Genomic DNA, 26,299 nt, shown 5'->3' with positions numbered 1-26,299 from the left:
GTGGTGTTAACCATGGTGAAGGGCAGAGGCATCTTCTAAGGATCTGATGAAATCAGTGATACCCCATCATAGACATGCATATTCACTTAGAATTTTTGACACAATTATACAGGGTTGCAGAGAACCTGAAGCCCTACTACACTTCATGGAGCTTGGGTTAAAACCTTTGCACTAAGGTCCCAGAACCCAGAAGGAATCTCCCCCGCCGCTGTCCCAGGCTCCTAGGGCAGAGAAGCTGAGCAGGTCCCAGAACACGGAGGGAAGCTCCCCCACCCCCCACTCCCCCACTGTCCCAGGCTCCTAGGGCAGAGAAGCTGAGCTGGTCCCAGCACCCAGAAGGAAGCTCCCCCACTGCCATCTCAAGATCCTGGGGCAGAGAGGGTAAGCCAGTCCCAGCACCTGGAAGGAGGCTCCCCTGCTGCCATCCCAAGCTCCTAGGGCAGAGAAGGTAACCTACGTGGGCACCAGAAGCACCCCTACACACACTGTGGAAATGAGAAGACACGTAAAAAAGCCTCAAAAACAGACTTCTGGATCACCTACAGCAACCCCAAAGAGAAACAAGATGGAACAATCTGATACTCAACTACCTGGACTCTCTGAACTGGCAACAAAAGAGGATCTGGGAAAAACAAAATCAGAAATAATTACTCAGATAACAGCAAAGACAGTGCCCATAGTGCAAGACATGATTAATAAATCTAGAGGACACATAAAAAAATAGAGGATCTGAAGAACATGATGGAATCCCAACATAGGAAACAAATGAAATCCATAAAACAGATGCAAACAGATTTCCAGGAGATTAAAAACTCCAGCAAAAGTCTGCACAGAAGAATGAACCAATATGAGGACAGAATTTCAGATATAGAAGAAAAGATTGCAATTAGGGACCAGGAAAAGAAAAATTGCTTTAAAATTGTAAAGGAACACGAGAAATCAATCCAGCAGCTGCTAGATGATGCAAAGAGGAATAACATAAGACTGACTGGAGTCAACGAAGAAAGAGGAGAGAGTGCAGATGACAAAAAAACTGTTCACAGAATTGATGGCAGAAAACTTCCCAAGGAGGGGAAAAGAACTTGACATACAGATGAATGAGGCATATAGGACTCCAAATAGCCTTGATCAAAAAAAATCTACACATAAGCATATAATAGTTAGGATTCCAGAAATCCAACAGAAGAACAAAATTCTACAAGCAGTGAGAGAAAAGAAACAAATCACATAGAAAGGAAAGCCCATCAAAATTACAGCAGACTTCTCAGTGCAAACCCTCAAGGCAAGAAGAGCTTGGAGTGATGTATTTCAAGCCCTAAAGGAAAACAGCCTCCAACCCAGATTGATGTACCCTGCAAAACTATCTTTCAAAATTAATGGAGAAACAAGATACTTTCATGATAAAGAGCACCTTAGGAACTTCATGAATACCAAATCAACACTCCAAAAACTTTTAGACAATATCCTAGGAAAAAACAATGAGGACCACAACCCCAGGAAACCCAGCAGAAGGAATCCATTGGGCGTGACAAACTAAACGCAAAGGGGGAGTATCCAACAAAAAGAAAAAGTCATGATGAGGCTTTTAAAACTTTTAACTTCATCTCCCTAATGAGTGTATAATTCAATCTTTTTATTGTACTGATTAGTATTTTTCTGATTCTAGAGTTGCACACCATTCCTTGTGCTGTACTGGCTATTTATCATCTTCTTGTGTCTACTTTTTAATTGGGTTGTCTATTAAAGAGCTCTAAGAATTCTTTATATATTCTGGTCATAGGTTATATGCATTGTAAATATGGTCTGTTTAAGAACTACTTTTCATTTTAATGATGTCATTTAAAGCTCTAAATTTTGATGGAATCTCATTTATCAATTTTTTTCTTTTATGCATCATGTCTTTTGTATACTAGGTAGTTCTTACCGACCCAAAATTCATAAACATTTTCCCTTATAATTTCTTCTTAATGTTTTATACTTTTAGGCTTTCATATTTAGGTTCATAGATCTCTTCAAGTTATTTTCATGTATGGAAATAAATGGTTGAAGTTAGTTTTTTATATACAGTTACCAGGTGTTCTAGTGCAGTTTGCTGAAAACACTATCTCTTCCTCTGCTCTTGAATTGAGTGTATATTCTATAAAATGCTAATGTTAAATAATCTTTCAAAACTCAGTGGACCATATATGTGTGGTTCTATTTCTAGATTCTCTGTTTTATTCCAATGATCTCTATGTCTTTCCTTACACCAACACTGCCTTGATTACTCTAGCTTTAGAAGAAGTCTTAAAATTAGGTACTAAACGTCTTCCAACACTATTTTTTTAACTTTTCTAGGTCCTTTGTATTCCTACATAACTTTTAAATTTCAATATCCAATTCTTCATTTATGGCAAGTATACACAGACCTGAATTTTTATATATACCTTGTTTTTTCTAATCCTGCTAAATTCAAATGCAAGTTCTAGTGGCTCCTAGAGATTTCTTAGTATTTTCTCTGTAGATGATCATTTCATCTACATATAAAGACTTTGCTTCTACCTTGCCAATCTTATCCTAATGGTGTCATTTTATTGCCAGACTATTTTGGTGGGGCCTAGGTTTCAAAGTTTAATGGACAGATAAAGAGTAAGCATATCTGCCCTTGTTCCCCACCTTAAGGAGAAAGCATTGTATCTTCTCCATTTATATGAGGCATTCTCACTGGAAGTATGGAGTCCATGTCTTTAATCTGTTGAGAAGGTTCTGTTCTATTTCTAGTCTCCTGATAGCTTTTACCATGAACAGCTGTGGAATTTAGTCCAATACTTTTTCTCCAACTAGTGACAGGATCATATGGCTTTTTCCTTTCCTCTGTTAAAAGGATGACTTCTGGGGGTGGGTCTTCCAATGCTGAACCAACACTGCCATCCCTATAACAAAACCACTTTCTACATCCTGCCACATCTGACTTCTAAGAGTTTGTTTTGTTAAACAAATTTCTATCTATGTTCATACTTTTTTCTTCTATGATCTTTATCCAGTTTTAGGACTAGCACAATGTTGAGTTCCTAAAATGAGGGGAGAAGTGTTCCTTCTTTTTTCTGCTTTAAATGTTTGATATAATTTATCAGTTAAAATGTATATGAGCCTGCTGTTGTCATATGGGTAGGTTTTCAAGCTAGGAATATACTTTCTTTAATAGGTGCTATTCAAATTTTATATTTCTTTCAGAGTTAGTTTCATTAATTTGTCTTCCAAGGTACTTCTTAGAAGTTGTCAAATTTATTTCAAAACAGATTTTTGAAATATGCATTCTATATCCTTTTAAATTCTGTAAAATCTGTAGTAATGTCTCCTAGATCTTGATATTGTAATTTCAAAACCGTATAATTGATATTGTGTAATAGGAAGAAATGGTCTAAAGGCGCAGGGGAAGTGTGAGAGGTAGGGGAAAGGAAAAAAGGGAAAAGAAAATATATGAGAAAAGGAAAAAAATGGAAACGAAGTCTTTGCAAATAGCAGAGGTGGAGGGGGTGAAGGGAGGGCAGGGGAAGGGGAAAAATAAAAGAACCAAAATACTCATGTAATGGTACAAGATCCCAGTGATGTTTGTAACAGTATTTTATAACTAAAATGTACCAATAAACTTAATGGGAAAAAAACCCCAAACCTTTGCACTATAATGTAGTATCGGAGTGCTGGCCCTAAACAAAATATGTTGGGTTGGATATGGCTTTGATTGTTTTCTATAGTTTTAGGCCCTGTCTTAAAAGGTAAAAAAAAACCATGGATGATTAGTAATGTGAGTGAAGAAGACACATCTCAGGACAATGCCAAATAGCCTCTTGAATCATATTATTATTCATCTCTTGAATGCACTGTGCTAACTACAGGCCTAAGTTTTCTCACCCAACAAAAGTTTTCTTATGTTCTCTCTGTGAATTTGTTGGCTTTTTTCCCCTCAGTTTGCTTCAGTCTCAGAAGCAGAATGAAGAAATCCATTCCTGCATAAATCTCCAAAGGGGTCAAAACTTATATGCATAAACCACCTCCAAGATCACAGCCTTTAAAACATGGTCCTAGCTTTTTCGATGATGAAAAGAAGGGATACTAGATACAATCTTTTGTCTTGTCCAGTGTGCACAAGATCTCTTGGAATGGGACAAATCAGGTAGATTACATTGTGTCCACTGGTCAGATTCCAGGCAATACAGAAAAGAGATTCTGATTCTATGGACTCCACAGATGGGCACTGGGGAAAGGTCACCAAATTCCCCAAATTGTAAGCAGAATCTGGTATTTATGTGCTTGTGAGCATCATACTGAGGCATGTATCCCCACCAAACCTTCAAGAGTCAGCTGATTATCAAAGGTAGTGACTGCCAAAAGGTTAAGACCCACCTACATCAAAATGAAACTAGAGCAGAAACAAAGATGCTGATTCTGTACTTCTCTGAGAAACTTACAGTTAGGATGCCCCCATCTTGGCTGTTTAGTAAAGACAGGCATCTTCTGCTCAGCTCCACAGCCCAAACCTACAACCACCAGGAAAAGGGAGGAGAGTTTAATGTCCCATTATTAAAATCCTCTGTAGAGCTTCTTCTGAGCAAACAAACAGAACTTCCCACTCCCTCTTAACACATTCTGTCCAGATTTCCTCCACAAATCTTCTGGGTCTTTTCCTATTCTGTTCCATCTTTATCTCCCCGTAACTCTGGCAATACTTTCACAGTAGGGGCCATATTTTATTTGACTTTGTAAATACAGCATCCAGTGCTATGCTCAGCACACCCTGGACTTGCAGGCAACTTTCTGAAGTAATATATGACTGATTCATCTTGTCCTCAACAGAGGGAAGTGATGGAGTGTCCTTCCAGCCCTCCCCATCTCCACTGCTGCTGCCGAAGTCCATATGCTGTGTATAGTTCTATGCAACAGGATGTGTTCAGGTTGTTTCAGAGCAGCAGGGTGGGAGACATGTGTCCATACCTCTGAGACAAAGGGGACCTGAAGACATAGGTTCATCATGAGTCCCAGGAGTGTGTAAGTGACCTCTCTGTATAGGTCCATGTCATCCTTGCACCTGGCCTTGGAAATAAAACAAGGTAATCAATGACCTTGCTCTCTTGACAGCTTTCTTGGGCATCTTTTCCCTTGGACAAGGACTGCAGAGCTACCCACATTCCTTGAATTTTCAATGTCGTGGACTTAAGTGATGGTAGAAGTGCGCAGGCCAGTTCCATTAGTTAGTGTTCATCTAGGAGGTATGAAAGAAGGCTTGGGGATCTTTGCCAAAGTTCTCTGTATCTTCCTAGCCCAAGGTGAGCTTCTGAAATGGTTGATCAAGGAAGCTCCACCAGAAAATCCCACAAATCCCACCAGGGTGGGGAAGACTTGATCTGGAGGGCTCTTTTATGCCTGCAACCCATAAAATCTATGGTTACAGAATGGATAACCCATTGGCTTCAGCACCCTGAGAAACAGAATTTTTGGAAAAGCCAGATAATTAAGAAGAAGTTAATGGACCCAAAGAGGATAAAATACCAAATTTGAGTAGAAAATCTAAAAATACCAGGAGTCCCAAACAGGCATCCCTGAATTCGTCACAGGCCAACATGTGTCTTCGGGTAGCAGGCTCAGCACTGAGATTTCCCATGATGGCAATACACCTGCACAGCGCTGAGGAGTTGGTTACCATGGGATCTCTCTTCTAAAGTGAATGAAAAGAAAATAAAACCTCAGAGAGCAGGTAAATGATGCTACCACTAAGAGTGGTCTTCACTCACCAAAAAGTTGGGAACCAGTGAGCTTACTGTTACTTGGGGACATCAAAGGGGTCCCACTGGCAACAGGACAGAAGCACATAGCAGTAGACCCAAAAGGGCCTTGGCTCCTCCACCAACTCACTGGGAGGCCTGTGTAAGCCCTTCCCTTCTCAGAGCCCCCATTTTCACAGCTATGAAATTTTGGGATGTGGTTATGCTCCCTTAGTGCCACTGAAACTTCTAGGGCTCACTAGGAACAGCGTGGTCTCCAGAAGAACCCTTACTATCCTTTGTTTCATCAGTAACAGCTGCTATACCTGTCCTCCTGATGGAGGTGAAAAGACTTGGTATCAGGAGGGGACTGATGGAGACTGACCAACCCTTTTCCCTTCACCTAGATACGGTTTGCACACAGCTTTTTTCCATGTAACCAGCCCCATCCATGTACCACCGCCACCTGTCCTGCCTGCAGCCATTTCGGTAACTAAGAATCAGCGTAAATTCCAGCTGTGAATAAATGATTAATCAACCTGAGAGTCAATGAGGGTTCAGTGGTTGAAACTATGTTTAAACAACTTTGTTCAAGCTCCCCACGTAAAGGACAGAAATGAGGATTTGCTCACCAGTACACCTGTGAATGCAAAGAGAGCATCTGGAAGGTTGGCCTGGAACCAGACTTGGAATCTGTCAAGAAAATGTCAGCCAGGATTATTTTTACATAGCACAAGTGATAATGTAAATACGGTATCTTGGGTAATGTAGCAAACAGTTATAAACTGGGCCTGTGTGATTTACAGTAGGCATGGACAATTCATTCTGACCTCCCTCCTGTCCAAAGTATGTAATGTAGCTTAATTTTCCCAAGTTTTTAATGTTAAATGACAGATCTCAGTTGGCATCTATCTTAGGCAGAAGCTGCTAGAATCCTTAATCCTCTTATAAGCTGACTTTGCATCCCGGTCCCTTGCTGACTTTATACATTATGTGTGTGCTGTGTGAGGACCCAACTGCATATATCTGCACATGACAGAGCAGCAGTCCACACTTCCTGCCCATGCCAGTTGGCTGCCTGTCTGCAAGCACAGGCAGCTCTCCATTACATGACTGTTTCTAGGCAAGACCTTTAAAGTTTGTAAGGAAATTTTTAAAGAAGATGTGATTTTTGGCCTTTACTATCTTCCCCAGCAGCCAAGCAAAACTAAAATACAGAAGTCAGGGCAGGAAGAGAGGCACCCCGCCATAATGCCACTGGCAACCCAAGGCTGCATTTCACTGCTCATTCTGATTTGTTTATTCACCAAAAATTTCCTAGGCACTGATTAAGAGGAGGAGTTTCCCTGACACATAATAGGTGTGCTGACTATGAAAGGCACTGTTTCAAGTAGTCATTAATCAGCATCTGCCAGGGATTGGTTCCAGGAAACCCCTGGATAGCAAAATCTCTAAATGCTCAGTTCCCTTAGATACAATGTCATAGTTTTTGCATATAGTCTACACACATTCTTCTGTACACTTAAAATTATAGCTAATTGGGCCAGGGATTTAGCTCAGTGGTTCTGGCTCCTACCTCACAAGCGCAAGGTCCTGAGTTTGATCCCCGGTTCCAAAAAAAAAAATTAAAGCTAATCTTTTGATTGCTTACTGTTCCTATACAATGCAAGTGCTAAACAGTTCATGTGCTGTATTGTTTAGGGAATGATAAAAAATAAAAGTCTGTATATGTTTAGTACAGACACATTTTTCCACTATTTTTAATCTGTGGTTGGCTGAATATGCAGATGCAGAGCCCATGGATATAAAGATCCAACTGCATATTACTGCTCCCAGAGCCAGTGAAGACAGGGTCATCCTCCACTCAGAGGGCCTGAGATAAAAGTGGATGATCACAGCCTCCTGGTAGGCATCAGCCCTCCTGCTCTGAATGCTGTGTTGTTCAGTCAGAGACTTGGCCTAGCCTCACTGTATACTGCACATTTTAAAAAATCAGACAACTCAATATAGGTGGAAGAATTGTCAATTTCTGGAAGTAAAAAGCATTACCTTTCTTCCAGAGCCAAGTCTGTGAGCAGTCCGATGGCAGTACTGGCCTTCTTGTCCGAGAAGTCAAGAAATGATAGCAGTGCTTCCAGCAATCTGCAGAAATCCATAGAAACCTGAGAGTGGGTTGTCTTGCAACTACCTGTATATCCAAACAAGAACTCTGCAAGGAGTCCAGGAAGAAGTCGGCATCTGGATGACAGAAATCGAAAGGGTGGCCTATCCATGCCTTCCTGGGTGTCCCAGCTCCTTGCCCACCCCAAAGAGATACGACATTGCCCTTTCAGAATGGCTCCACTATTTAATGTGAATTCCTTGGGAGCTAAACAGTTTTAACCAAAGCTTAGTGTTTACTGATTATCAGCCACCAGCTTGGAAGTAGTCTTGGTGCTCTGGCCCCATCAAGTTCATTAAGTTAGATGACATCTAAATGGGGCACTTAGTAATCTGCTGATGACTAAAGTGGGTGGGCCCCATAATAAAGTGGGTGATAGAAGAAAGATTTAACAAGATCTTGACAGGCTGCTAAATATATCATATAAAATTTAATAGTGTTACACTCAGAGTCCTCCGCTAAGAGCTGAAAATTCTGTGTCAGTAATAGAACTCAGAAATCTGCTTTTGAACTGGTTGAAATGGAAAAGATTTCAGAGTTTTCAGACATTGCAAACAGAGTCTGGGCCAACAGTGGTGCAGCTGCCAAAAAAAGGGAATGCAATCTTAGACTGCCCAAGTGGATTTATTGGCACCAGACAAAGGAAGGAAGAGTAATGTGTCTATCCAGTATTAAGAATCTACAGTGTGCTGAGTACTGTGTTCAGTACTGGCTTCCTGGTCCCCTACTGTGGCACATGTGTAAGTAATTGAGGAAGATAAATTGTGTTAGGTGGTGTGCTAGAAACAGACATATGTTGGGTGGTCCTCAGAGTCCACTTTGAAGGAGGTGTAGGGGTTGGAGAGGAAGAAGGCTTCAATAGCAGATGACATTTTGGACATCAAACAAGTGTTAGCTATTCATTCACTTATTTGTTTAACTGATAATAATAAATAAGTGCTGACTGTGTATCAGGCAATATGGTAGTTTCTGGGGCAATAATGATCAAACAAGCCACCATCCTGGCTCCAGAAAACTTCTAGGACAGTATGGGGACAAAACAAAGCATGTCAGGCAGAACTCCCTGAGGTGCTCTCAATCCATGAGGTATCTTTGGGGATTGCTGGCAGCTCCTTAGAGTTAGTTCTTAGGGTGTGATGAGATGACAGAGAGTAGTGAGGAAAGGGAGCTAGACAGAGCCAAAGTCATGGCGGGCCTTCTATGCCTGCCAGTAACCCTAGAGGTCCATGTTCTTCCAAGTGTATTTGGTAGATGACTTGTGCGGTGGTGGTGGAGGCAGGCATGGATTTCTGGGCTGCTGTCTATTTGAATAGGGAGGAGGCTGCACTTTAACCACATTCGTGGGTGACTACACTTTGTCTCAGAAATTGGAGAAATAGTGTTGGACAATAGACAGTTATTTCATCATTTTAAGTAGAGAAATAATAAGTCAGATGTGCATTTTAGAAAAATCCCTTTGCTAGGTGGAGACCAGATTATAGCAGGTAGGATAGGAGGAATCCAACCAGGGGAGCACTGTGATATTTTTGTTCTTAAATTCTTTTATTGGTACCTTGTAGGTATACAACACAATTACATTTCTCATTGGGAATTGTACCTTTAAATAATGCATCTTGGTTCTTATTTTTTCCCCATTCCTAGCCCTCCCTTCACCCGCACCACCCCTCCCTATTTACAAAGACTTTATTTCAATTTTTTCCATTAATCATCATTTTTCCTTTCCTTTCTTTCCTTTCCCCTGCCCCTCCCACTACCCCTAGCTCTTTGGACATTTTCTTTCTACTTTGCCTTATTGATTATTCATTCTAATCATTGGTACATTTTAGGAATACAATATAATGACTTTCATCATTAGAAATTTGCACCTTTACATAATCTCTCTTGATTCTTATTTTTCACCCTTGCCCAGCCCTCCCTTCAACCCCTCCATTCCTCCCTATTTACAAAGATTTTGTTCCTATTTTTCCATTTTCTCATATTAATCCCATTCCCTTCTATCCTTTCCCCTAGCCCTCCCACTTCCTTCCCCTTTGCCCCTTTTCTTCCTATTTCACATTACCTGTTATACATTTAGTCCTTATTTACACTTTCAGTTTCTCACACCAGAGAAACTATTCGGTATTTATTTATGTGTGTCCTATTTATTTCACTTAAGAGTATTGCCTCAATGTGCATCCATTTAGCTATAAATGTCTCTAACTTCTCACTTTTGATGGCTGAGTAGTACTCCATTTTATAAAAAGAAACATATTTTCTTTATCCAGTCTCCAGTTGATGGGAATTTGGGCTGTTTCCAAGTTTTAGCTATCACAAACAGTGCTGCTATGAACATGGGTGCACATATATTACTGTGGTATGATTTTTTTAATTCTTTGGGGAAGTTCCCCAGCAGGGGAATAGTGGGGTCAAATGGGACTTCCAGTCCTAGTTCTTTGAGGTATCTCCATACTGAGTTCCATAGTGGTTGCACCAGTCTACACTCCCACCAGCAGTGGAGCAGGGTTCCTCTCTCCCCACAGCCCCGCCAGCATTTGTTATTGGTTGATTTCATGATAGCAGCCATTCTTTCTGGAGTGAGGTGGAATCTCAGCATTGTTTTCATTTGAATCTCTTGAATGACCAGTGATGTTGAACATCTTTTTCATGTATTTATTTGCTATTTCTACTTCTTTGTGTGAGAAATGTCTGTTCACCTCAGATGCCCATTTTCAGATTGGGTCTTTAAATTTGGGAGGTCTGATCTTTTTAAGTTCTTTACAGATTCGAGATAGTGGACCTTTGTCTGAGGAAGAGCTGGTGCAGATTTTATCCCACATTGTGGGTTGTCTCTTCACACTGATGCTGGTTTCTCTTGATGTGCAGAAGCTTTTTAATAAGAAGAGATCCCACTTGTTGATTGTTTGTGCTAGTTCACAGGCAACTGACCTTTTGTTCATAAAATCTTTTCCTACACTGATGTCTTCAAGGGTTCTACCTAACCTCTGTTCCAACTGGTTCAGAGTTTCTATTTTAATATTTAGATCTTTAATCCATTTTGATTTTAGTTTAGTGCATGGTGAGAGACATAGGTTTAGTTTTAATCTTTGGCAAGTTGAAACCCCATTTTTCCAGCACCCTTTCTTAAAGAGGCTATCTTTCCTCCAGTGAGGGTGTTTGGCTCCTTTGTCGAAGATGAGATGGCTGAGTGTGTCTGGCATTGTTTCTGCATCTTCTAATCTGTTCCACTGGTCCTCAGGTCTGTTTCTTTGCCAGTACCATGCTGTTTTTATCACAGTAGCTTTGTAGTAGAGTTGCAGGTTAGGGATTGTGATACCCCCTGCCATGTCTCTGTTACCTAGAATTGCTTTTGCTATTCTGGGTCTCTTCTTGTTCCAAATGAATTTTTGGATTGTTTTCTCAAGGTCCATGAAGTATGCTGCTGGGATTTCAATTGGGATTGCATTGAATCTATATAGCAGTATTGGAAGTACGGCCATTTTCACTATATTAATCCTTCCTACTCAGGAGCAGGGGATGTCTGTCCATTTTCTGATATCTTCAATCTCTCTTTTCAGAGTGCCATAGTTTTCAGAGAAGAGGTCTTTGATTTCTTTTGTTAGGTTGATTCCTCAGTATTTTAGTTTTTTGGATGCTATTGTGAAAGGAATTATTTGCCATATTTCTCTCTCAGTGAGTCTGTCATTGGTGTAGAGGAAAGCTATTGATTTTTGTGTATTGACCTTGTAAACAGCTACTTTGCTGAATTTGGTTATTGAGTCTAGAAGACTTTTGGTGGATTTCTTGGGGTCTTCTATATAGAGTATCATGACATCTGCAAATAATGACAATTTGAATTCTTCATTTCCTATCTTTATTCCTTTTATTTCTTTCTCTTGTCTAATTGCCATGGCTAATGTTTCCAAAACTATATTGAACAAGAGTGGTGATAGTGGACATCCATGTCTTGTTCCTGATTTTAGTGTGAAGGATTTCAGTTTTTGACCATTTAGTATGATATTGGCTGTTGGTTTTTCATAGATGGCTTTTATCAGTTTGAGGTAGAGACCATTAAGTCCAATTTTTTTAGGGTTTTTATTATGAATGTGTGTTGGATTTTGTCAAATGCTTTTTCTGCATCTATGGAGATAATCATATGGCTTTTGTCCTTGGCTCTATTGATAATATTGTATTACATTGATTGATTTGAGTATGTTGAACCATCCCTGCATCCCTGTGATGAATCCCACTTGATCAGGGTGTATGATCTTCTTGATGATCTTCTGCATTTTATTTGCCAGTATCTTATTAAGGAGTTTTCCATCTATGTTCATTTGTGAGATTGGCCTATAGTTCCCCTTTTTGGTTGGGTCTTTCTCTGCTCTAGGGATCAAGGTGATGCTTGCTTCCAGGAATGAATTTGGGAGTATTGCTTCCCTTTCAATTTCATTGAAGAGTTTAAACAGTAGTGGCAGCAGTTCCTCTCTAAATGTCTTGTAGAATTCAGCAGTGAAGCCATCAAGGCCCGGGCTTTTCTTAGTTGACAAGTTTTTAATTAGATTTTCAATTTCATTGGTTGATATTGGGTTGTTTAGAATTTTTAGGTCTTCTTCGTTCAACTTTGGTAATTCATATGTATCTAGGAATCTGTCCATTTCTTCTGTGTTTTCCATCTTATTGGCGTATAGGTTCTGAAAGTAGGTATTGATGGTCCTCTGGATTTCTGCTGGGTCTGTTGTAATTTCACCCTTTTCATTCCTAATTGCATGGCTTTGGGCCTTTTCTTTCCTTTTTTCTGATAAGGTTTGCTATGGGTTTGTCAATTTTGTTGATTCTTTCGAAGAACCAACTCTTGGCTTCATTGATGTTTTATATCATTCTCTTAGTCTCCATTGCATTGATTTCTTCTCTGATCTTTATAATTTCCTCCCTTGTATGAGATTTGGAGTTGTCCTGCTCTTCTTTTTCTAGAAGCTTGAGGTTCAGCATCAGGTTGTTTAATTGGGCTCATTCTGTTTTCCTAGTGTGCATATTCACTGCTATGAATTTCCCTTGTAAGACTGCTTTCGTTGTGTCCCATAGATTCCAATATGTTGTATTGTCATTGTCATTTAATTGAAGGAACTGTCTGATTTCTTCTTTAATTTCCTCTATGACCCATTGGTTATTCAGAAGTGTGTTGTTCAATTTCCATGTGTTTATGAAATTTTTCCGGTTTCTTTTGCTATGGATCTCCAATTGCATTGCACTATGGTCTGATAATACACAGGGGATAACTTCAATTCCTTTGCACTTACTTAAACATGTTCTATGTGTGAGTATGTGGTCTATTTTTGAGAATGACCCATGTGCAGCTGAGAAGAATGTGTATTCTGATTTTGTGGGGTGGAAGACTCTGTAAACATCTGTTAAGTTCATTTGTTCAAGAGTTCGATTGAGTTCTAGTATTTCATTACTTATTTTTAGTCTAGTTGATCTATCTATTTGTGACAGTGGGATGTTGAGGTCCCCCTCTACAATTGTATTAGTGCATATATGACTTTGCATGCCCATTAGTATTTGTTTTGTATGGTTGGGTGCACTAGTGTTTGGTGCATAGATATTTATGATTGTCATCTCTTCCTTTTGGATTCTTCCCTTTACAAGGATGTAATGTCCTTCTTCATCTCTCTTAATCAGTGTGGGTTTGAAATCTACTTGATCTGGAAAGAGGATAGCTACTCCTGATTTTTTTTTTTTTTTGGTTCCTGTCACATGGAGTATTGTTTTCCACCCTTGAACTTTCAGTCTATGAGTTTTCTTTTGAATTACCTGTGTTTCTTGTATGCAGCATATTGTTGGATTTTGCTTCTCGATCCATTCTGCCAGTCTATTTCTTTTGATTGGTGAATTGAGACCATTAACGTTGATGGTTATAACTGAAACGTATTGACTTGTCATTGCCATGACTTTTTCTTTTTGTTGGGTTTTCCCCCTTTACATTTAATTTCTTGTTGTGTCAGATGGGTTTATTCTGCTTTGCTTCCTGGGGTTGTGATCCTCAATGTCTGTTCCTAGGATAGTGTATAAAACTTTTTGGAGTGTTGGTTTGGTGTTCACGAAGTTCCTAAGGTGCTCTTTGTCATGAAAGTATCTTATTTCTCTATCAATTTGGAAAGATAATTTTGCAGGGTACATCAATCTGGGTTGGAGGCTGTTTTCTTTTAGGGCTTGGAATATGTCACTCCAAGCTCTTCTTGCCTTGATGGTTTGTGTTGAGAAGTCTGCTGTGATTCTGATGGGCTTTCCTTTGTATGTGATTTGTTTCTTTTCTCTAACCGCTTGTAGAACTTTTGTTGAGTTTCTGGAATCTTTAAATTATATGCCTATGTGTAGATTTTTTTTGATCAAGGCTCTTTGGAGTCCTGTATGCCTCACTTATCTGTATGTGAATTTCTTTTGCCCTGCTTGGGAAGTTTTCTGCCATTACTTCTGCAAAGAGTTTTTTTTTTTATGTCATCTCCACTCTCTCCTGTTTCTTCATTGAGCCCAATCAGTCTTATGTTATTCTTCTTTGCATCATCTAGCAGCTGCTGGATTGATTTCTCATGTTCCCTTATAATTTTAAAGCAATTTTTCTTTTCTTGGTCATTAATTGCTATCTTATCTTCTATGTCTGAAATTCTGTCCTCACATTTTCTCATTCTTCTGTGTAGACTTTCAATGGAGTTTTTCATGTCCTGGAAATCTATTTGCATCTGTTTTATGGATTCCATTTGTTTCTTATGTTGGGATTCCATCATGTTCCTGAGCTCCTCTCTAGATTTATTAATCATGTCTTGCACTAGGAGCACTGTTTCTCCTGTTATCTGAGAAATTATTTCTGATTTCATTTTTTCCAGGTCCCCTTTTGTTGCTAGCTCAGTGGGTCCAGGTGGTTGAGTATCAGAGTGTTCCATCTCATTTCCCTTTGGGGTTGCTGTAGGTGATCTGGAAGTCTGGTTTTGAGACTTATTTATGTGTTTTCTCATTTCAACTGGGGAGCAGCAGGGTGGGTGCAACTGGCATCCTCATGGCTCACCTCCTCTGAGCTGAAAGAGGTGGGATAGGGGCCAGGAGCAGCAGTAGGGATGGTGGCCCAGAAGCCCCTTCTTTTGGGCCGGGAGTGGCAGGACAGAAGGTGGCTCAAAAGCCCTTTCCTCTGGGCTGGGAGCAGTGGGAGGGATGGTGGCCAGGAAGCCCCTTCCTCTGAACCAGGAATAGTGGGACAGCAGCTCAGAAGTCCCTACCTCTGGGCCGGGAGCAGCGGGATCGGGGAGCACTGTGATTGTCCAGACAATAAAGGTTAAGGGCATGAACTGTGGCAGTAGCAGAATAAGAGCTACTATCAAAAAGCAGGCCATCAAAACTGAGAAGAAATAACTAAAAGTGGAGGAGGAGTACTGAAAGAGATGATCTAGGCAATACTAAGGAACAAGAACTGACAATCTACTATCTTGTGTAGGTGGTAAGGGGTGATCAAGTTCATCTCCAGTATCTGGTATAAGCAATCTTCCTCACAAAGACAGGCAATTCAGGTAGAGGTCTGATTTGAAGGACCACATTTTGATTTGTTAGTTTATGATACTCATGGATGTTGAGATAGAGATATCCAGTGGCAGAATATTGTTATCTAGCATTCAAGGGAGGGAGGGACTCAGATTCTGTCTCTTAAAGCCATAGAGGAGAAGAGGGTCAAGGGTAGGATCCTGGAGCCTCTGATTTGGAACACTGGCAGGATAAGAGGACTAGTGAAGGAATCCAAGAGGAAAAAACCAGGAGAGAGATAGCAGACCAAGAATCCATGCGGACAGTCACAACTGTAGAGTTTCAAGAAGGGTAGTGGTCACGAGGACCAAAAGCCACAGGGCTGTCAAGTGAGTGACAGAAAAGAGCACATTGGCCTGATTATTTGGGAGTATGGCATCTGGTTACCCACTTCCAGAGTACTGGATCTGCTTAGAAACTAGTTCTAGGAGGGACTCGGAAGACACATTACCTGAAGAATGGTCAAGGGAACCAGAGTGTTTAACCTGGAAAAGACTGATGTTTTAGATCCTAAAACACTGGAAAATGGGAGGATTTGGTGCATTCTATAGGTCTTTAATAATCTGGACCAGAATGCTGTGGGGCAGGAAGTCTGTGTTCAGTGTAAAGAGATGACTTCTACCAATTAGTACTGATTCAGATGTGGATAGGCTGCCTTCAAAGGTAAGCTCCATATCCTCAATAGCTGGGGAAAGACCCCTCAGCCTATGAATTATTTTAGTGTCCATCCCAAATCAAACAGAGACAAATATAATGAAAGCACTAGTTCCTCCTCAGAGAGGCACACACACAGGCTGTGACAGGATGTCACAAAGAGACCCATGTATGCTGGGTGGGCTGGGCTGGATGGTCTCTAAAGTTCACGTAATTCCAAGCTTCTGCAATTCCCTGACTTTCTCATCAGTGTACTCCAGTGTTCTCAGTGTCAGAAATAATTTGTTTTAGAGTTAGTTCAGGCTCCTCCTCTATCAATTTGTCTGTTTTCTTGGTCTTGAAGGTGAATGCTAATGGATCCAAATAACACAGTGAATGAGGCTACAGTCTGAGATCATCTTGGCTTTGTCTTGGTGAGCATAAGCAAGCAGGCTCTCTCATGATATGAAAAAATACTCATACTAAGCACACCTTTTACCTAAAGAGGACAGTGTGTCTCTTTCTAGCTTCTCTTGCTTTCTCTTGCTCAGAGGTAGATTGTAGGTTGTATCAATAAGCAGCTGTCCCTCTGTGTGGCTGCAGGTTGGAAATGGTTTCATATAATCAGTAAGTACACTACTGCCTCAGTTTAGGACCCTGAACAATGTACCCTGAAGAGAGAAAATGATTATAAAATATTGCTGAGTCCATACCAAGTGGCAAGCCTCATACTGGTAGCTTTTCTTGCCAGAGACTGTGTTCTAGCTAACTCCACAGATATTCCTACTCCTTTCTATTCTGCCTGACTCTACTATAGAAGATGGGACCATTTGCCCCATAAAGGGTGGCATGTGACAAAATTCTATTCAAAGAGACATATGCAGTTGCTTTTCTTAATAAAAATGGATGGATCCACTGGTGCTGATCTATCTTAAATAAGAGAGGTGCAGCTTGGTGCTACAGCAAGGGGGGAGGTATGACTATGAGGAGAAGGGTAAGAGAAAGACAAAGACCTTGACCTTGACATTTTTAAGCCACAAATTACTGTTTAATCTTTTCTTGCTACATGAGAAAAGCAAGCTGGGCTCCATTTTGCTTAAGGTCCATTTGGTCCATTATTCAAATGTTCACTGACATGGACACATCATCCCTCCAAAACCATGAGACACTGGGCTGAGTAGCTTTACCAGGTCACATAAGGAGCAAGAGACATGCAAAGGAGTTAAGCTCAGGATATCCTGAATCTAAAAACCCAATGCTTTCTACAAAGTGACACTGGCCCTTGGCTGGTTCTTGCTAGCACAATTCATCCCTTCAAGCTCTCATATAAGGGAAACATTTCAGGAGGAATGTGATCTGCGTGCCAGGATAAGAGTCATGGGACTGGATGCTGGCCTGTCCTGCTTCAACCATCTCATTTCATTACAGAGAATCCATTACACCTCCTTCCAGTATGACTGAAGATGGGCATTATCAAGACTAGTGGGCATAGAAGTAATAAGCTGAAGTTTCTCTGACTGTCCAAAGAGAGTAGGCAGTACTATGTGAGGTGATCATAAACCGTATTCTTCAAGACACTGGAAACATTCAAATTGAAACTCAAGCAATTCAAAGATAGCTTGGGGGCAAAACACTTATGATAATTATAGCTACATTTACTCAGAGACAAAAATCCAATTTAAAAAACCCCCACATGATGAAGGTACCAAGGAAATGACTGCAGAATCATTAGAAAAGTGATGTGGATTTGGAGGATTTAACTCCTCTTATACATCTTCCTGGATAACAGCTTCAGTGGGTTGCCAAAGCCTATGTTGGGAGCTGGTGAGGCTGGGATTCGGTAGAGTAGAGAAACAAAGAGAGCCACAGCTGAGGCCCAATGACCACTCTGTTTTAGCACACACCGAATCTCACTTGTTATAGTTTAAACATCAAGTATCCCCAAAGACTCATGTTTTGGGGTCTTGATTCCCAATACTGCAATGTTCAGAGGTAGGGCCTAGAGAGGTGACAAAATCGTGAAGTTGCCAATCTCATTAATAAGTTAATCCACTGATGAGTTCATAGCTGAATAAGGTATTAGTGGGTAGGGCCTGGTTAGAGGAAGTAGGTCAATGAGCCATGCCTTTGAAGAATATACCTTATCCCAGGTCCTTTCCTTTCTCTCTGGCTCTTTCCTCCTCTCTCTTCTTCCTCACTGCCATAAGATGAGCAGCTTTCCTCTGCCACACCCTTCCACCATGATGTTTCTGCCTTGTCACAGGCTGACATCAATGGAGCCAGCCCACCATGCACTGAAACCTCTGAAGCCATGAGCCAAAACAAACCTTTCTTCCTCTATGCAGATTTTCTCAGGTATTTGGTCACAGTGATTTTCATCTAATCAACACCAAATTTAACAAGTGGGAGGGCTCAACTTGGTTTAAGAAAGATCCTACAGGGCTGCAGGTGTGGCTCCTTCTCTTGTTAGGAACAGAGAGTAGGAGCTGCATACCAAAGAACACACAGCAGGGAGGCAGCTGGGTGAGATTCCCTCCTTACTTGCTGCAGCTTCACCTGTCCCATCTGTGAAATGGGGTAATAACAGTGGCCTTGCCTACTCCACAAGATGAGAGGAGATAAAACAAAATTACAGTGAGCAAAGGTGTTTGTTTGTACGTTATGTCTGAAATATTTATAAAGCAGGCTGTAATAATTGATATTATTCCATTAGGATGAATAACATGCAACCATTCTGATCTCAAAAATGGCAATTTCATTATTTTCAAATCATCAGAGACATGAGGAGGGAGATGGGCCCTAAAATTGGAAGATAAATAAAATGAAAATTAATAAAGTAAATCAGTAAACTAAGAAAACAAATAAAAGAAAAATAAACTGAAAAGAAATGGGCAGAATCACCGTGGTGTGGGTAATTTTTTAGAAAGTCTCCTTTAGAGAGAGGAGCATCATATTCCTGCATGCTTCAGCTTTGGAAAGATCTCCACACAAAAGCATTCATTTATTAATTTATACCCTACTTTTTTGCAGAAAGAGTTTAAGGATATGCAAAATCAGATAGTATTGCTTCAAGCAGGAATGAAAGAGGCAACAAAAGGGCAAGAATAAGATGGGGCCAGGCCTAAGGTTAAAAGGATAGAAGCAAGTGACCTATTTCAAGGCTTGGTTTCACATCTGACTACAGAAGTACTTCCCAGACACTGTCTACAGTATTTGTGTGATGGAGACATGCCAGCTGTCCAAAAGTGAAACTACCCATGGCACTGAGTTCAGACAGGAGGTGGTCCTCTGTTCTTGATCCTTCATAAAGTCCAATGGCAGACCATGAGGAATGACTCAAGATGTTGTAAGAAACACCCTTCCAGCAGAGTCTTACCGGGTCATGTCAAGGTGGCTGATGACTAGGCTCCGTCCATGCTCAGTCTGAGTGACCTGTAGCAGCAGTGCTAGGCTCTGCTGCTGGATGGCCATGACTTTGGAGGTCAAGAGGGAGGGCAGCAGCCTCACTATGTTGGGGTGCAGCACAAGCAGACGCTGGTTTTCCTCTGCAAAACACAGTTGTCATCTGCCTTATACAGGTTCCAATGCAGTTCAACCAGTTCTGCCTCCCACCAGCTCTTCTCTACTCATTTGAGAAGCAGTATATGACATGCAAGAGCAGGACCCCAGATCCAGACTATTGGATCTGACTGAGCAGGGGAGTGGCCTTGGCCAGTTATTAGCTCCTGTGCCCTTCAGTTTCCTCATCAATAAAATGAGGATGATAACTCACCCACTAGAGTTGGTAGGAGGATTCCAAAAGTAAATATGTGATTGGGCCAGACAGGGACTGGTCCAAAGAAATTGACTATAATGTTATAATTATCAAAAGGCTCATTGCTGAAACTACCCACAGCATGAAGAGACAACCTACACTGTGGGAAAAATTTTTCACCAGCTGTTTCTCAGACAAGGTCTACTATCTATCTATCTATCTTTAAGTTCTAGAAAGAACTTAAAAAAATCAGACTTCGCAAATTGAAAGACCCAATCCAAAAATGGGCATCTGAAAAGAAGACATTTCTCAGACAAAGTAGAAACAGCAAATAAACATATGAAAAAATGTTCAGCATCATTGGTCATTTGAGAGATGCAAATGAAAACAATGCTGAGATTCCACCTCATCCCAGAAAAAATGGCTGCTATCATGAAATCAACCAATAACAAATGCTGGCAGGGCTGTGAGGAAAGAGGAACACTGCTCCACTGCTGGTGGGACTGTAGACTGGTGCAACCACTGTGGAAATCAGTATGGAGGTACCTCAAAGAACTAGAACTGGAAGTCCCATTTGACCCAGCTATTTCCCAAAGAATTAAAAGAATCATACCACAGTGATATATGTGCCCCCATGTTCATAGCAGCACAATTTGTAATAGCTAAAACTTGGAAGCAGCCCAAATGCCCATCAACTGGAGACTGGATAAAGAAAATGTAGTGTTTTTTAAAAAATAAAATGGAGCACCACTCAGCCATAAAGAATGAGAAATTAGAGACATTTATAGCTAAATGGATGCACATTGAGGTGACACTCTTAAGTGAAATAAATAGGACACATATATGTAAATACTGAATAGTTTCTCTAGTGTGAGAAACTGAAAGTGTAAATAAGGAGCAAAAGGTATAATAGATAATGTGAAATAGGAAGAAAAGGGGCAAAGGGGAGTGGGGAGTGGGAGGGGCAGGGGAAAGAAAAGAAGGGAATGGAATTAATATGAGAAAATGAAAAAATGGAAACAAAGTCTTTGTAAATAGGGAGTGGAGGGGTTGAATGGAGGTCAGCGAAATGGGGAAAAAAAATAAGAACCAAGATACATTACGTAAAGGTACAAATTTCCAATGATGAATGTCATTATATTGTAAATCTAAAATGTACCAATAAAATGAAGTTTAAAAAAATTTTTTAAATAAATTTTAAAAAAGGCTTGTTGGTATGTAATATTGGAAATGAGAGCAAAGGGAAAGAAATCAGCTTAATTGTATGCATCATTAGACTACCAATCCTCATATAATGGCCAGTATGATCATCTGAATTTTTTCTAGGAAACTGGAGTGTCACATGAGAACATTCATTAATAAATCATACCCTCCTTTCTAAACTGTGAGCTATTTCCAGGGCAGCAGCATTGGATTTAACCTATTTCACCTGCTTCACATTCTCAACAGGTGCTTGAGAGCAGGAGTATGGGACTGAGCAGTGAAATCAAGCACAGCAAGCTAGATCTTGGGGGAAGGGAACCTGTCACCCAGGTCTCATTACCCAGGGCTTTTCCCCCATCTACATATTGCAGAGTGGTCAAACAGAGGACACATACCTGAGCTCTTCCAGTCCTAAAAGTGTCAAGACATAGGACTGCAGGTTCTGACGAGCCCACGCATATAACTACATTTTCATTCAAAGAGCATATCTCAATTATATACTTCCCTACAATTACTCCTGTCCATGTCAAATAGGATCTATTGATCTTCCAAATGAAAAGGATTTTCTTCCATTTTTATATTTTTTCTTATACTGGAAAAGTAGCCTGTTGTAAATAATTCAGACGACACAGAAATGGTACCAAGCGGAAAATAAAAGTCCCCTTCTCTGGTGCCTCCTCTAGGTAGAGCCATTCCCTGAGAAGCTATTTTATTCACCCCACTGTAAGAATAATATTAAAAACACTACACATACTACTCTGTGATTGGCTTCTCTCTCCCACTCAGCAATGCATCATCAATATATTTTCATGTTCTTTTTTTGTTTGTTTGTTTTTGTTTTGTTTTTTTGGTACCGAGGATTGAATTTGGGTCCTTATGCTTGCCAGACAAGCAGCGGGACCACTGAGCTTAATCCCTGGCCTATTTTCATGTTCATAAAATATTCCCTTGTCCTCTTTAAAAGATGCTTTGTATTTACTGAATTATGATAGATCAAGATTTCGTGGGCCTGAGATACAGCATGTGTATCCCAGGTTGTATCTGACCATATTTTTCAAGTGTTTAAAATTGTGTAACTCTAAGTTTACAGGAAGCAAAGTCAGTGGGTGACTGTGTCAGGTTTGCAAAGAGTGAAGAGGCCAGCACCAAGTCCTGTCTTCCTCCCCTCTGCAGGAGGCTTTGTACACACAGTGCTGGTCCTGTGCAGGAGAGCAAGGCACTCAGATCATTCTTCTGTGCAGTTGCCCTTTAGGAAATAAGCCTGCTGATTGTCCAGTTTTCCAGAGTTTATTTTATGAAATTCATGGTTCTCCCACTCTACTAAATAAAAACAATTGTGTTATACTCAGCATTTTATAGTATATGAACTATAATTGTAGGCTCCGTCACTGGCTTCCCAATTAGCACTGTGGAAAGGACACACATCTATCATTACTCCTATTTTTAATGTTTCATGTCAAACCTTTTTCTATGAAACACACTTTTTTAAAAAAATGAAGGAAATACTTAAAATCTTTACACTGAAGTCACAGAGAAGATTAAGAAAGATTATGCAAGAGCTTAATGAACTCCAGAAGTTGCTACCATGAAAAAAGTTAAGAGTTGACATGGAAAATAAAACTCCCTACAGCATTTTACTGTGTCAATATCAGAAAGCCATTAGTGTCTCAAAATACTGGCTGGCTGACAATCCTACAGCTCAAGATGGTGAAATGGGTACTGTGTTCAACAAAAAGAGTTTTAGGCAGACAGGAAATGAAACACTGTCCACCCCATTTCCAGCACAGGAGCAGACATCATGAGTCTGCAGAGAGAAGCCCATGTGAGAGACCACTCATCACACTACAGCTACCTTGCCCACAATTTCTGGGCTGCTCTCCAGCCACCCAAGGCCCAGAAGGAGACATAACTGCAATGTAGACCTTGTTTTGATCCATGCACTTTTTGGAGGGAGATGTGTGTGTTTGTGTGTGTGTGTATGTGTGTGTCTAGAACCAACTTTCTAGGACTTTGCTTTGAGGGGAACAATCATGCTCAACTACTCAGCTCAAGCATTCATAGCTCATTACTGGTGATTAACAGTCACAGTGTAGGCTTACCGTTCTCACTGCACACTGCTTGCCAAAGCTTAAGAACAGTCACACAGACTGTCTCTTCAATCATATCTTTTTCTGCTATGGAGAGACACCTACAATGGACACAGAGAACAATGGAAAGTCTGGAAATAAGTAGTGATTTTCTTTTCACTGGGTTTTATTTCATACCTAGACTTGCCAAATGCCACTTTTCAAAGTAATTTACAAGTCAGAATCACAAGGCATCAGGATCAAAGGACTGGCAATCACAGAGCCAAGAGAACCAGGTTAAATTCACAGGCTGGAGGGAGCAGAGTGAAGGTTACCCAAAGGGTGGGAGGTGAGCTGGGAACCATGGTGATAACTGGACATTCAAATATGTACTGGCAACTCTAACCTACATCAGAATCCTATGCCTCAGGAATCACGCCAGGTACACAACTGAAATATAAAATAAAATAGAAATAAGTTTAATAAACCACCTCCTACCACATGGATTTTCTCCAGATGAAGTTCTAAGTGGGGGAGCAACCCACTTTCCAGTTCCCCTTCCGTCTCTCTTAGGCAGAAGCTTTCTCGCTCTCAATAAATTTTTCCTACTCTTAACCTCCGTTGTTCCTAGATTTCATTCTTTGATTTTAGAGAAAATGAACTCATGTTTTGGATATCTAGCAGGTTTGGGAGTTATATCTCTTTCCCCTATATCATTTTGGAGGTCTTCTACCGAGATTACTGGTCAGAGGTAAGAGTTTGCTTTTGTTCCATAGGTTCTAACTTTGGTCTTTTTGCTTCACAGGTTGTAGCTTTTGTTTCACAGGCTCTGGCTATTTGTTTTATAGATTCTGGTTTTTGTTTCATAAATTCTGGCCTTTGTTTTGGCTTTTGTTTCAAAAGTGTCTTAATTTTAAGCTGTGTGTTTTAAATGTTTGCAAATTTCTTGTTTTTCTTCTGCATTGTCTCTTGTTAATACTATGTGTTATTCTTGTTTTGTATGTGCTGCATTTGGACTTAGTTGCTTAAAAATGTTGTAAAATGGTTCTCTTATGAAATCATCTCAGATAAAAACAGTTCAGGATTTTATCTGTCCCTTATAGAATACCAAACAGTGGTTAGTCTACCAGCTGGTAATTGCCTTTAGGGCAGCTGCCACTCTCAAAACAGAGGACAGGTTTCTCTAGTTGCCTTCTGGTGAATCCCCATTCCCACTGACACCAATGGTGGGTGGAATGTTGACCCGATAAGCAATTGGGTTCCTTTTGGAGACAGATCTCTGATTGTGTGGAACTAGCAGAAACTGAGGGGTCATGGTTGGAGCTACTCTCTGGCAGATACCCAAAGATCCCTCAGAAGAAAACAGCTTCCGACAGCCCATCCAGGTAACCAGAAGAAAATCTCCACATCTTGTCCCTATCTGGACTCCTCAGCGAGGTGAAAGGGAAACTCTGTCAGTGATCACCAGAGATCCTCTGTCTCAGAGTGATCTGAAATGATGCTGTCAGAGCCCTTTCTTAAGCCTCTGTTAAGAGTTGAGCTACAGGTTTGGACTGCTTTCTCTACTACTAGTAAGACCTCTAGACAACTGTAGAAAATGAATCTTTGATAGATTAAAAGGTACCTGAACCTTTTCTCCCCCACCCCCACCCCCCACCCCAGGCATGGTCTTCATCATTTATGTGTGTAAAAAATACCTTTGCTGATAGGTTGTGGACTTATAGAGTGCTATATGGTGATTTTTGGATGTTTAACCAGCTTGAGCTTTATTTGGACTTTTTCTGTCTTGCTAGTGAGTTAGAAACTCCCCTTAAACTTTCCTCCAACTCTTTGGGAGTTCATTTGAGAATCCCTTGTAGTCAGACTGTACTTCCTTCCAGAAAGTCAGACTAAGGCAACTCGAAACAACTGTTTTGTCTTACACTAGGGAAAATAACAATCAGTAACTTGTATTTGTGTTTTTACATGCTAACTAGAATATGGGACTATTTTGGTTAGCCTTTCTCTTCATTTCTACACATGTGGGAAGTCCATAAGAGTGCCTTTACTAGGTAGATTGTGGTTACGAGGAGAACCTAGTAGTTTCAAATACTTAGTGAATTTAGAATGGACCTTAAAGGAGTAGCCTTGTCTTGCTAATAAAAGTTGCCTAAATGACTGGATAGACAACAGAAATTTCTCAGAGCGTTCTCTGCCCTAGGGCCCAGGGCAGACTCTCTGAACAATCTCTGGAGGTGATTTCTTTTGGAGGAAAAGTGCCCTAATTTGACTGTTGACCTATTTTCTCCCCTCTCTTTCAAGGAACTAGAAAGCAGTGGTTTAAAGCTCTTGGTTTGCTAGCAATACTTCATTCTCTAAACATGATTATTATGGCTAAAGTCAATTGTAACTTGTGCTTTGAGTGTACCTACTGGAGTAAGGATATGTGTTACCTGATGAAGATAAGGTTGCATGCTGGTAAAGGGTAGATATTCCAGTCCAGTTTTATTTTCTGGTTCTCTCTCCAGAGGGTAGCTACCTATCCTGGAGTGGTATAAGCCTTGGGGGACACCCTGGGGATGTCCCAGGGGGCACAGGAATCAAGCAGAGATTTGTGGGATGCCATATTTGTTTCTCTTGTTTCAGTTTAGAACTCCATATCTGAACCTCTTACTCCTTTGGAATGTATTAAGGAACAATTTAGCATTTCTCTACACCTGTGAGTGGTGTGCCTACCTCCTAAAGCCAAGTACACAGAGGAAAGTACTACGATGCTATCTCACAATTAGAATTATACTGTAAAAGAGAGAAAATGGTCAAAACCATCTTATGTTGAGATTTTCTTTACATTAAAAAGTATTTTTTGCTTGTGTTCAAATGCAAATGTGGGCCCTAGAAAAATGAGAGACACCTCACCTTTAAGGCATTCAGCACCTCTAAGCCTGAGGCTGCTCCTCACCGTAACTACCAGGTGCTGAGGATGGAATATCTAGGCCAGCCATAATCTCTATGATTAATTGGATTAAAGGACGGCTATATCCATCCTTAGCTAAGTTGTTGAGGTAACTCAAAGACAATATCCCTTCCAGGAAGTAAATGGCAAATATGGGACTACCTGTGTTCATGTGTCTTTTTCTCTCAGTGTTCTAAGATAGATTAAATGAGACCTAAAAAAGTTTTCAGATGATCCTGATATGTACATTGAGGTCTTTTGAAGAACTTA

At 40.5% G+C, this 26,299-nt stretch overlaps 1 protein-coding gene across 10 annotated transcripts in view; it reads right to left on the bottom strand.

The window, feature by feature from the left end:
• Ttc12 (tetratricopeptide repeat domain 12) overlaps positions 1 to 26,299 on the bottom strand; it is an 89,056-nt gene that overhangs the window by 18,668 nt on the left and 44,089 nt on the right. For 5 of the 10 annotated variants that reach the window (XM_087212380.1, XM_021237788.1, XM_087212382.1 and 2 more), the window contains 7 exons: positions 23,131 to 23,219; positions 19,451 to 19,619; positions 7,788 to 7,976; positions 6,371 to 6,431; positions 5,555 to 5,692; positions 4,972 to 5,070; positions 4,449 to 4,517 (listed from right to left, as the gene is read on the bottom strand). In XM_087212380.1, the coding sequence (XP_087068506.1) occupies positions 4,449 to 4,517; positions 4,972 to 5,070; positions 5,555 to 5,692; positions 6,371 to 6,431; positions 7,788 to 7,976; positions 19,451 to 19,619; positions 23,131 to 23,219 (814 nt within the window). The remainder of the gene's footprint in view (positions 1 to 4,448; positions 4,518 to 4,971; positions 5,071 to 5,554; positions 5,693 to 6,370; positions 6,432 to 7,787; positions 7,977 to 19,450; positions 19,620 to 23,130; positions 23,220 to 26,299) is intronic. The other 5 variants (XM_087212385.1, XM_087212388.1, XM_087212383.1 and 2 more) reach the window with 3 other exon arrangements.

The sequence above is a fragment of the Heterocephalus glaber genome, unplaced genomic scaffold, assembly GCF_053883595.1.
Source record: "Heterocephalus glaber isolate CG9 unplaced genomic scaffold, H.glaber_assembly_v1.0 deba00001429, whole genome shotgun sequence".
Classification (NCBI taxonomy): Eukaryota; Metazoa; Chordata; class Mammalia; order Rodentia; family Bathyergidae; genus Heterocephalus; species Heterocephalus glaber.
The sequence above is the reverse complement of the archived record's forward strand: the minus strand, read 5'-3'. Positions and strand labels throughout refer to the sequence as shown.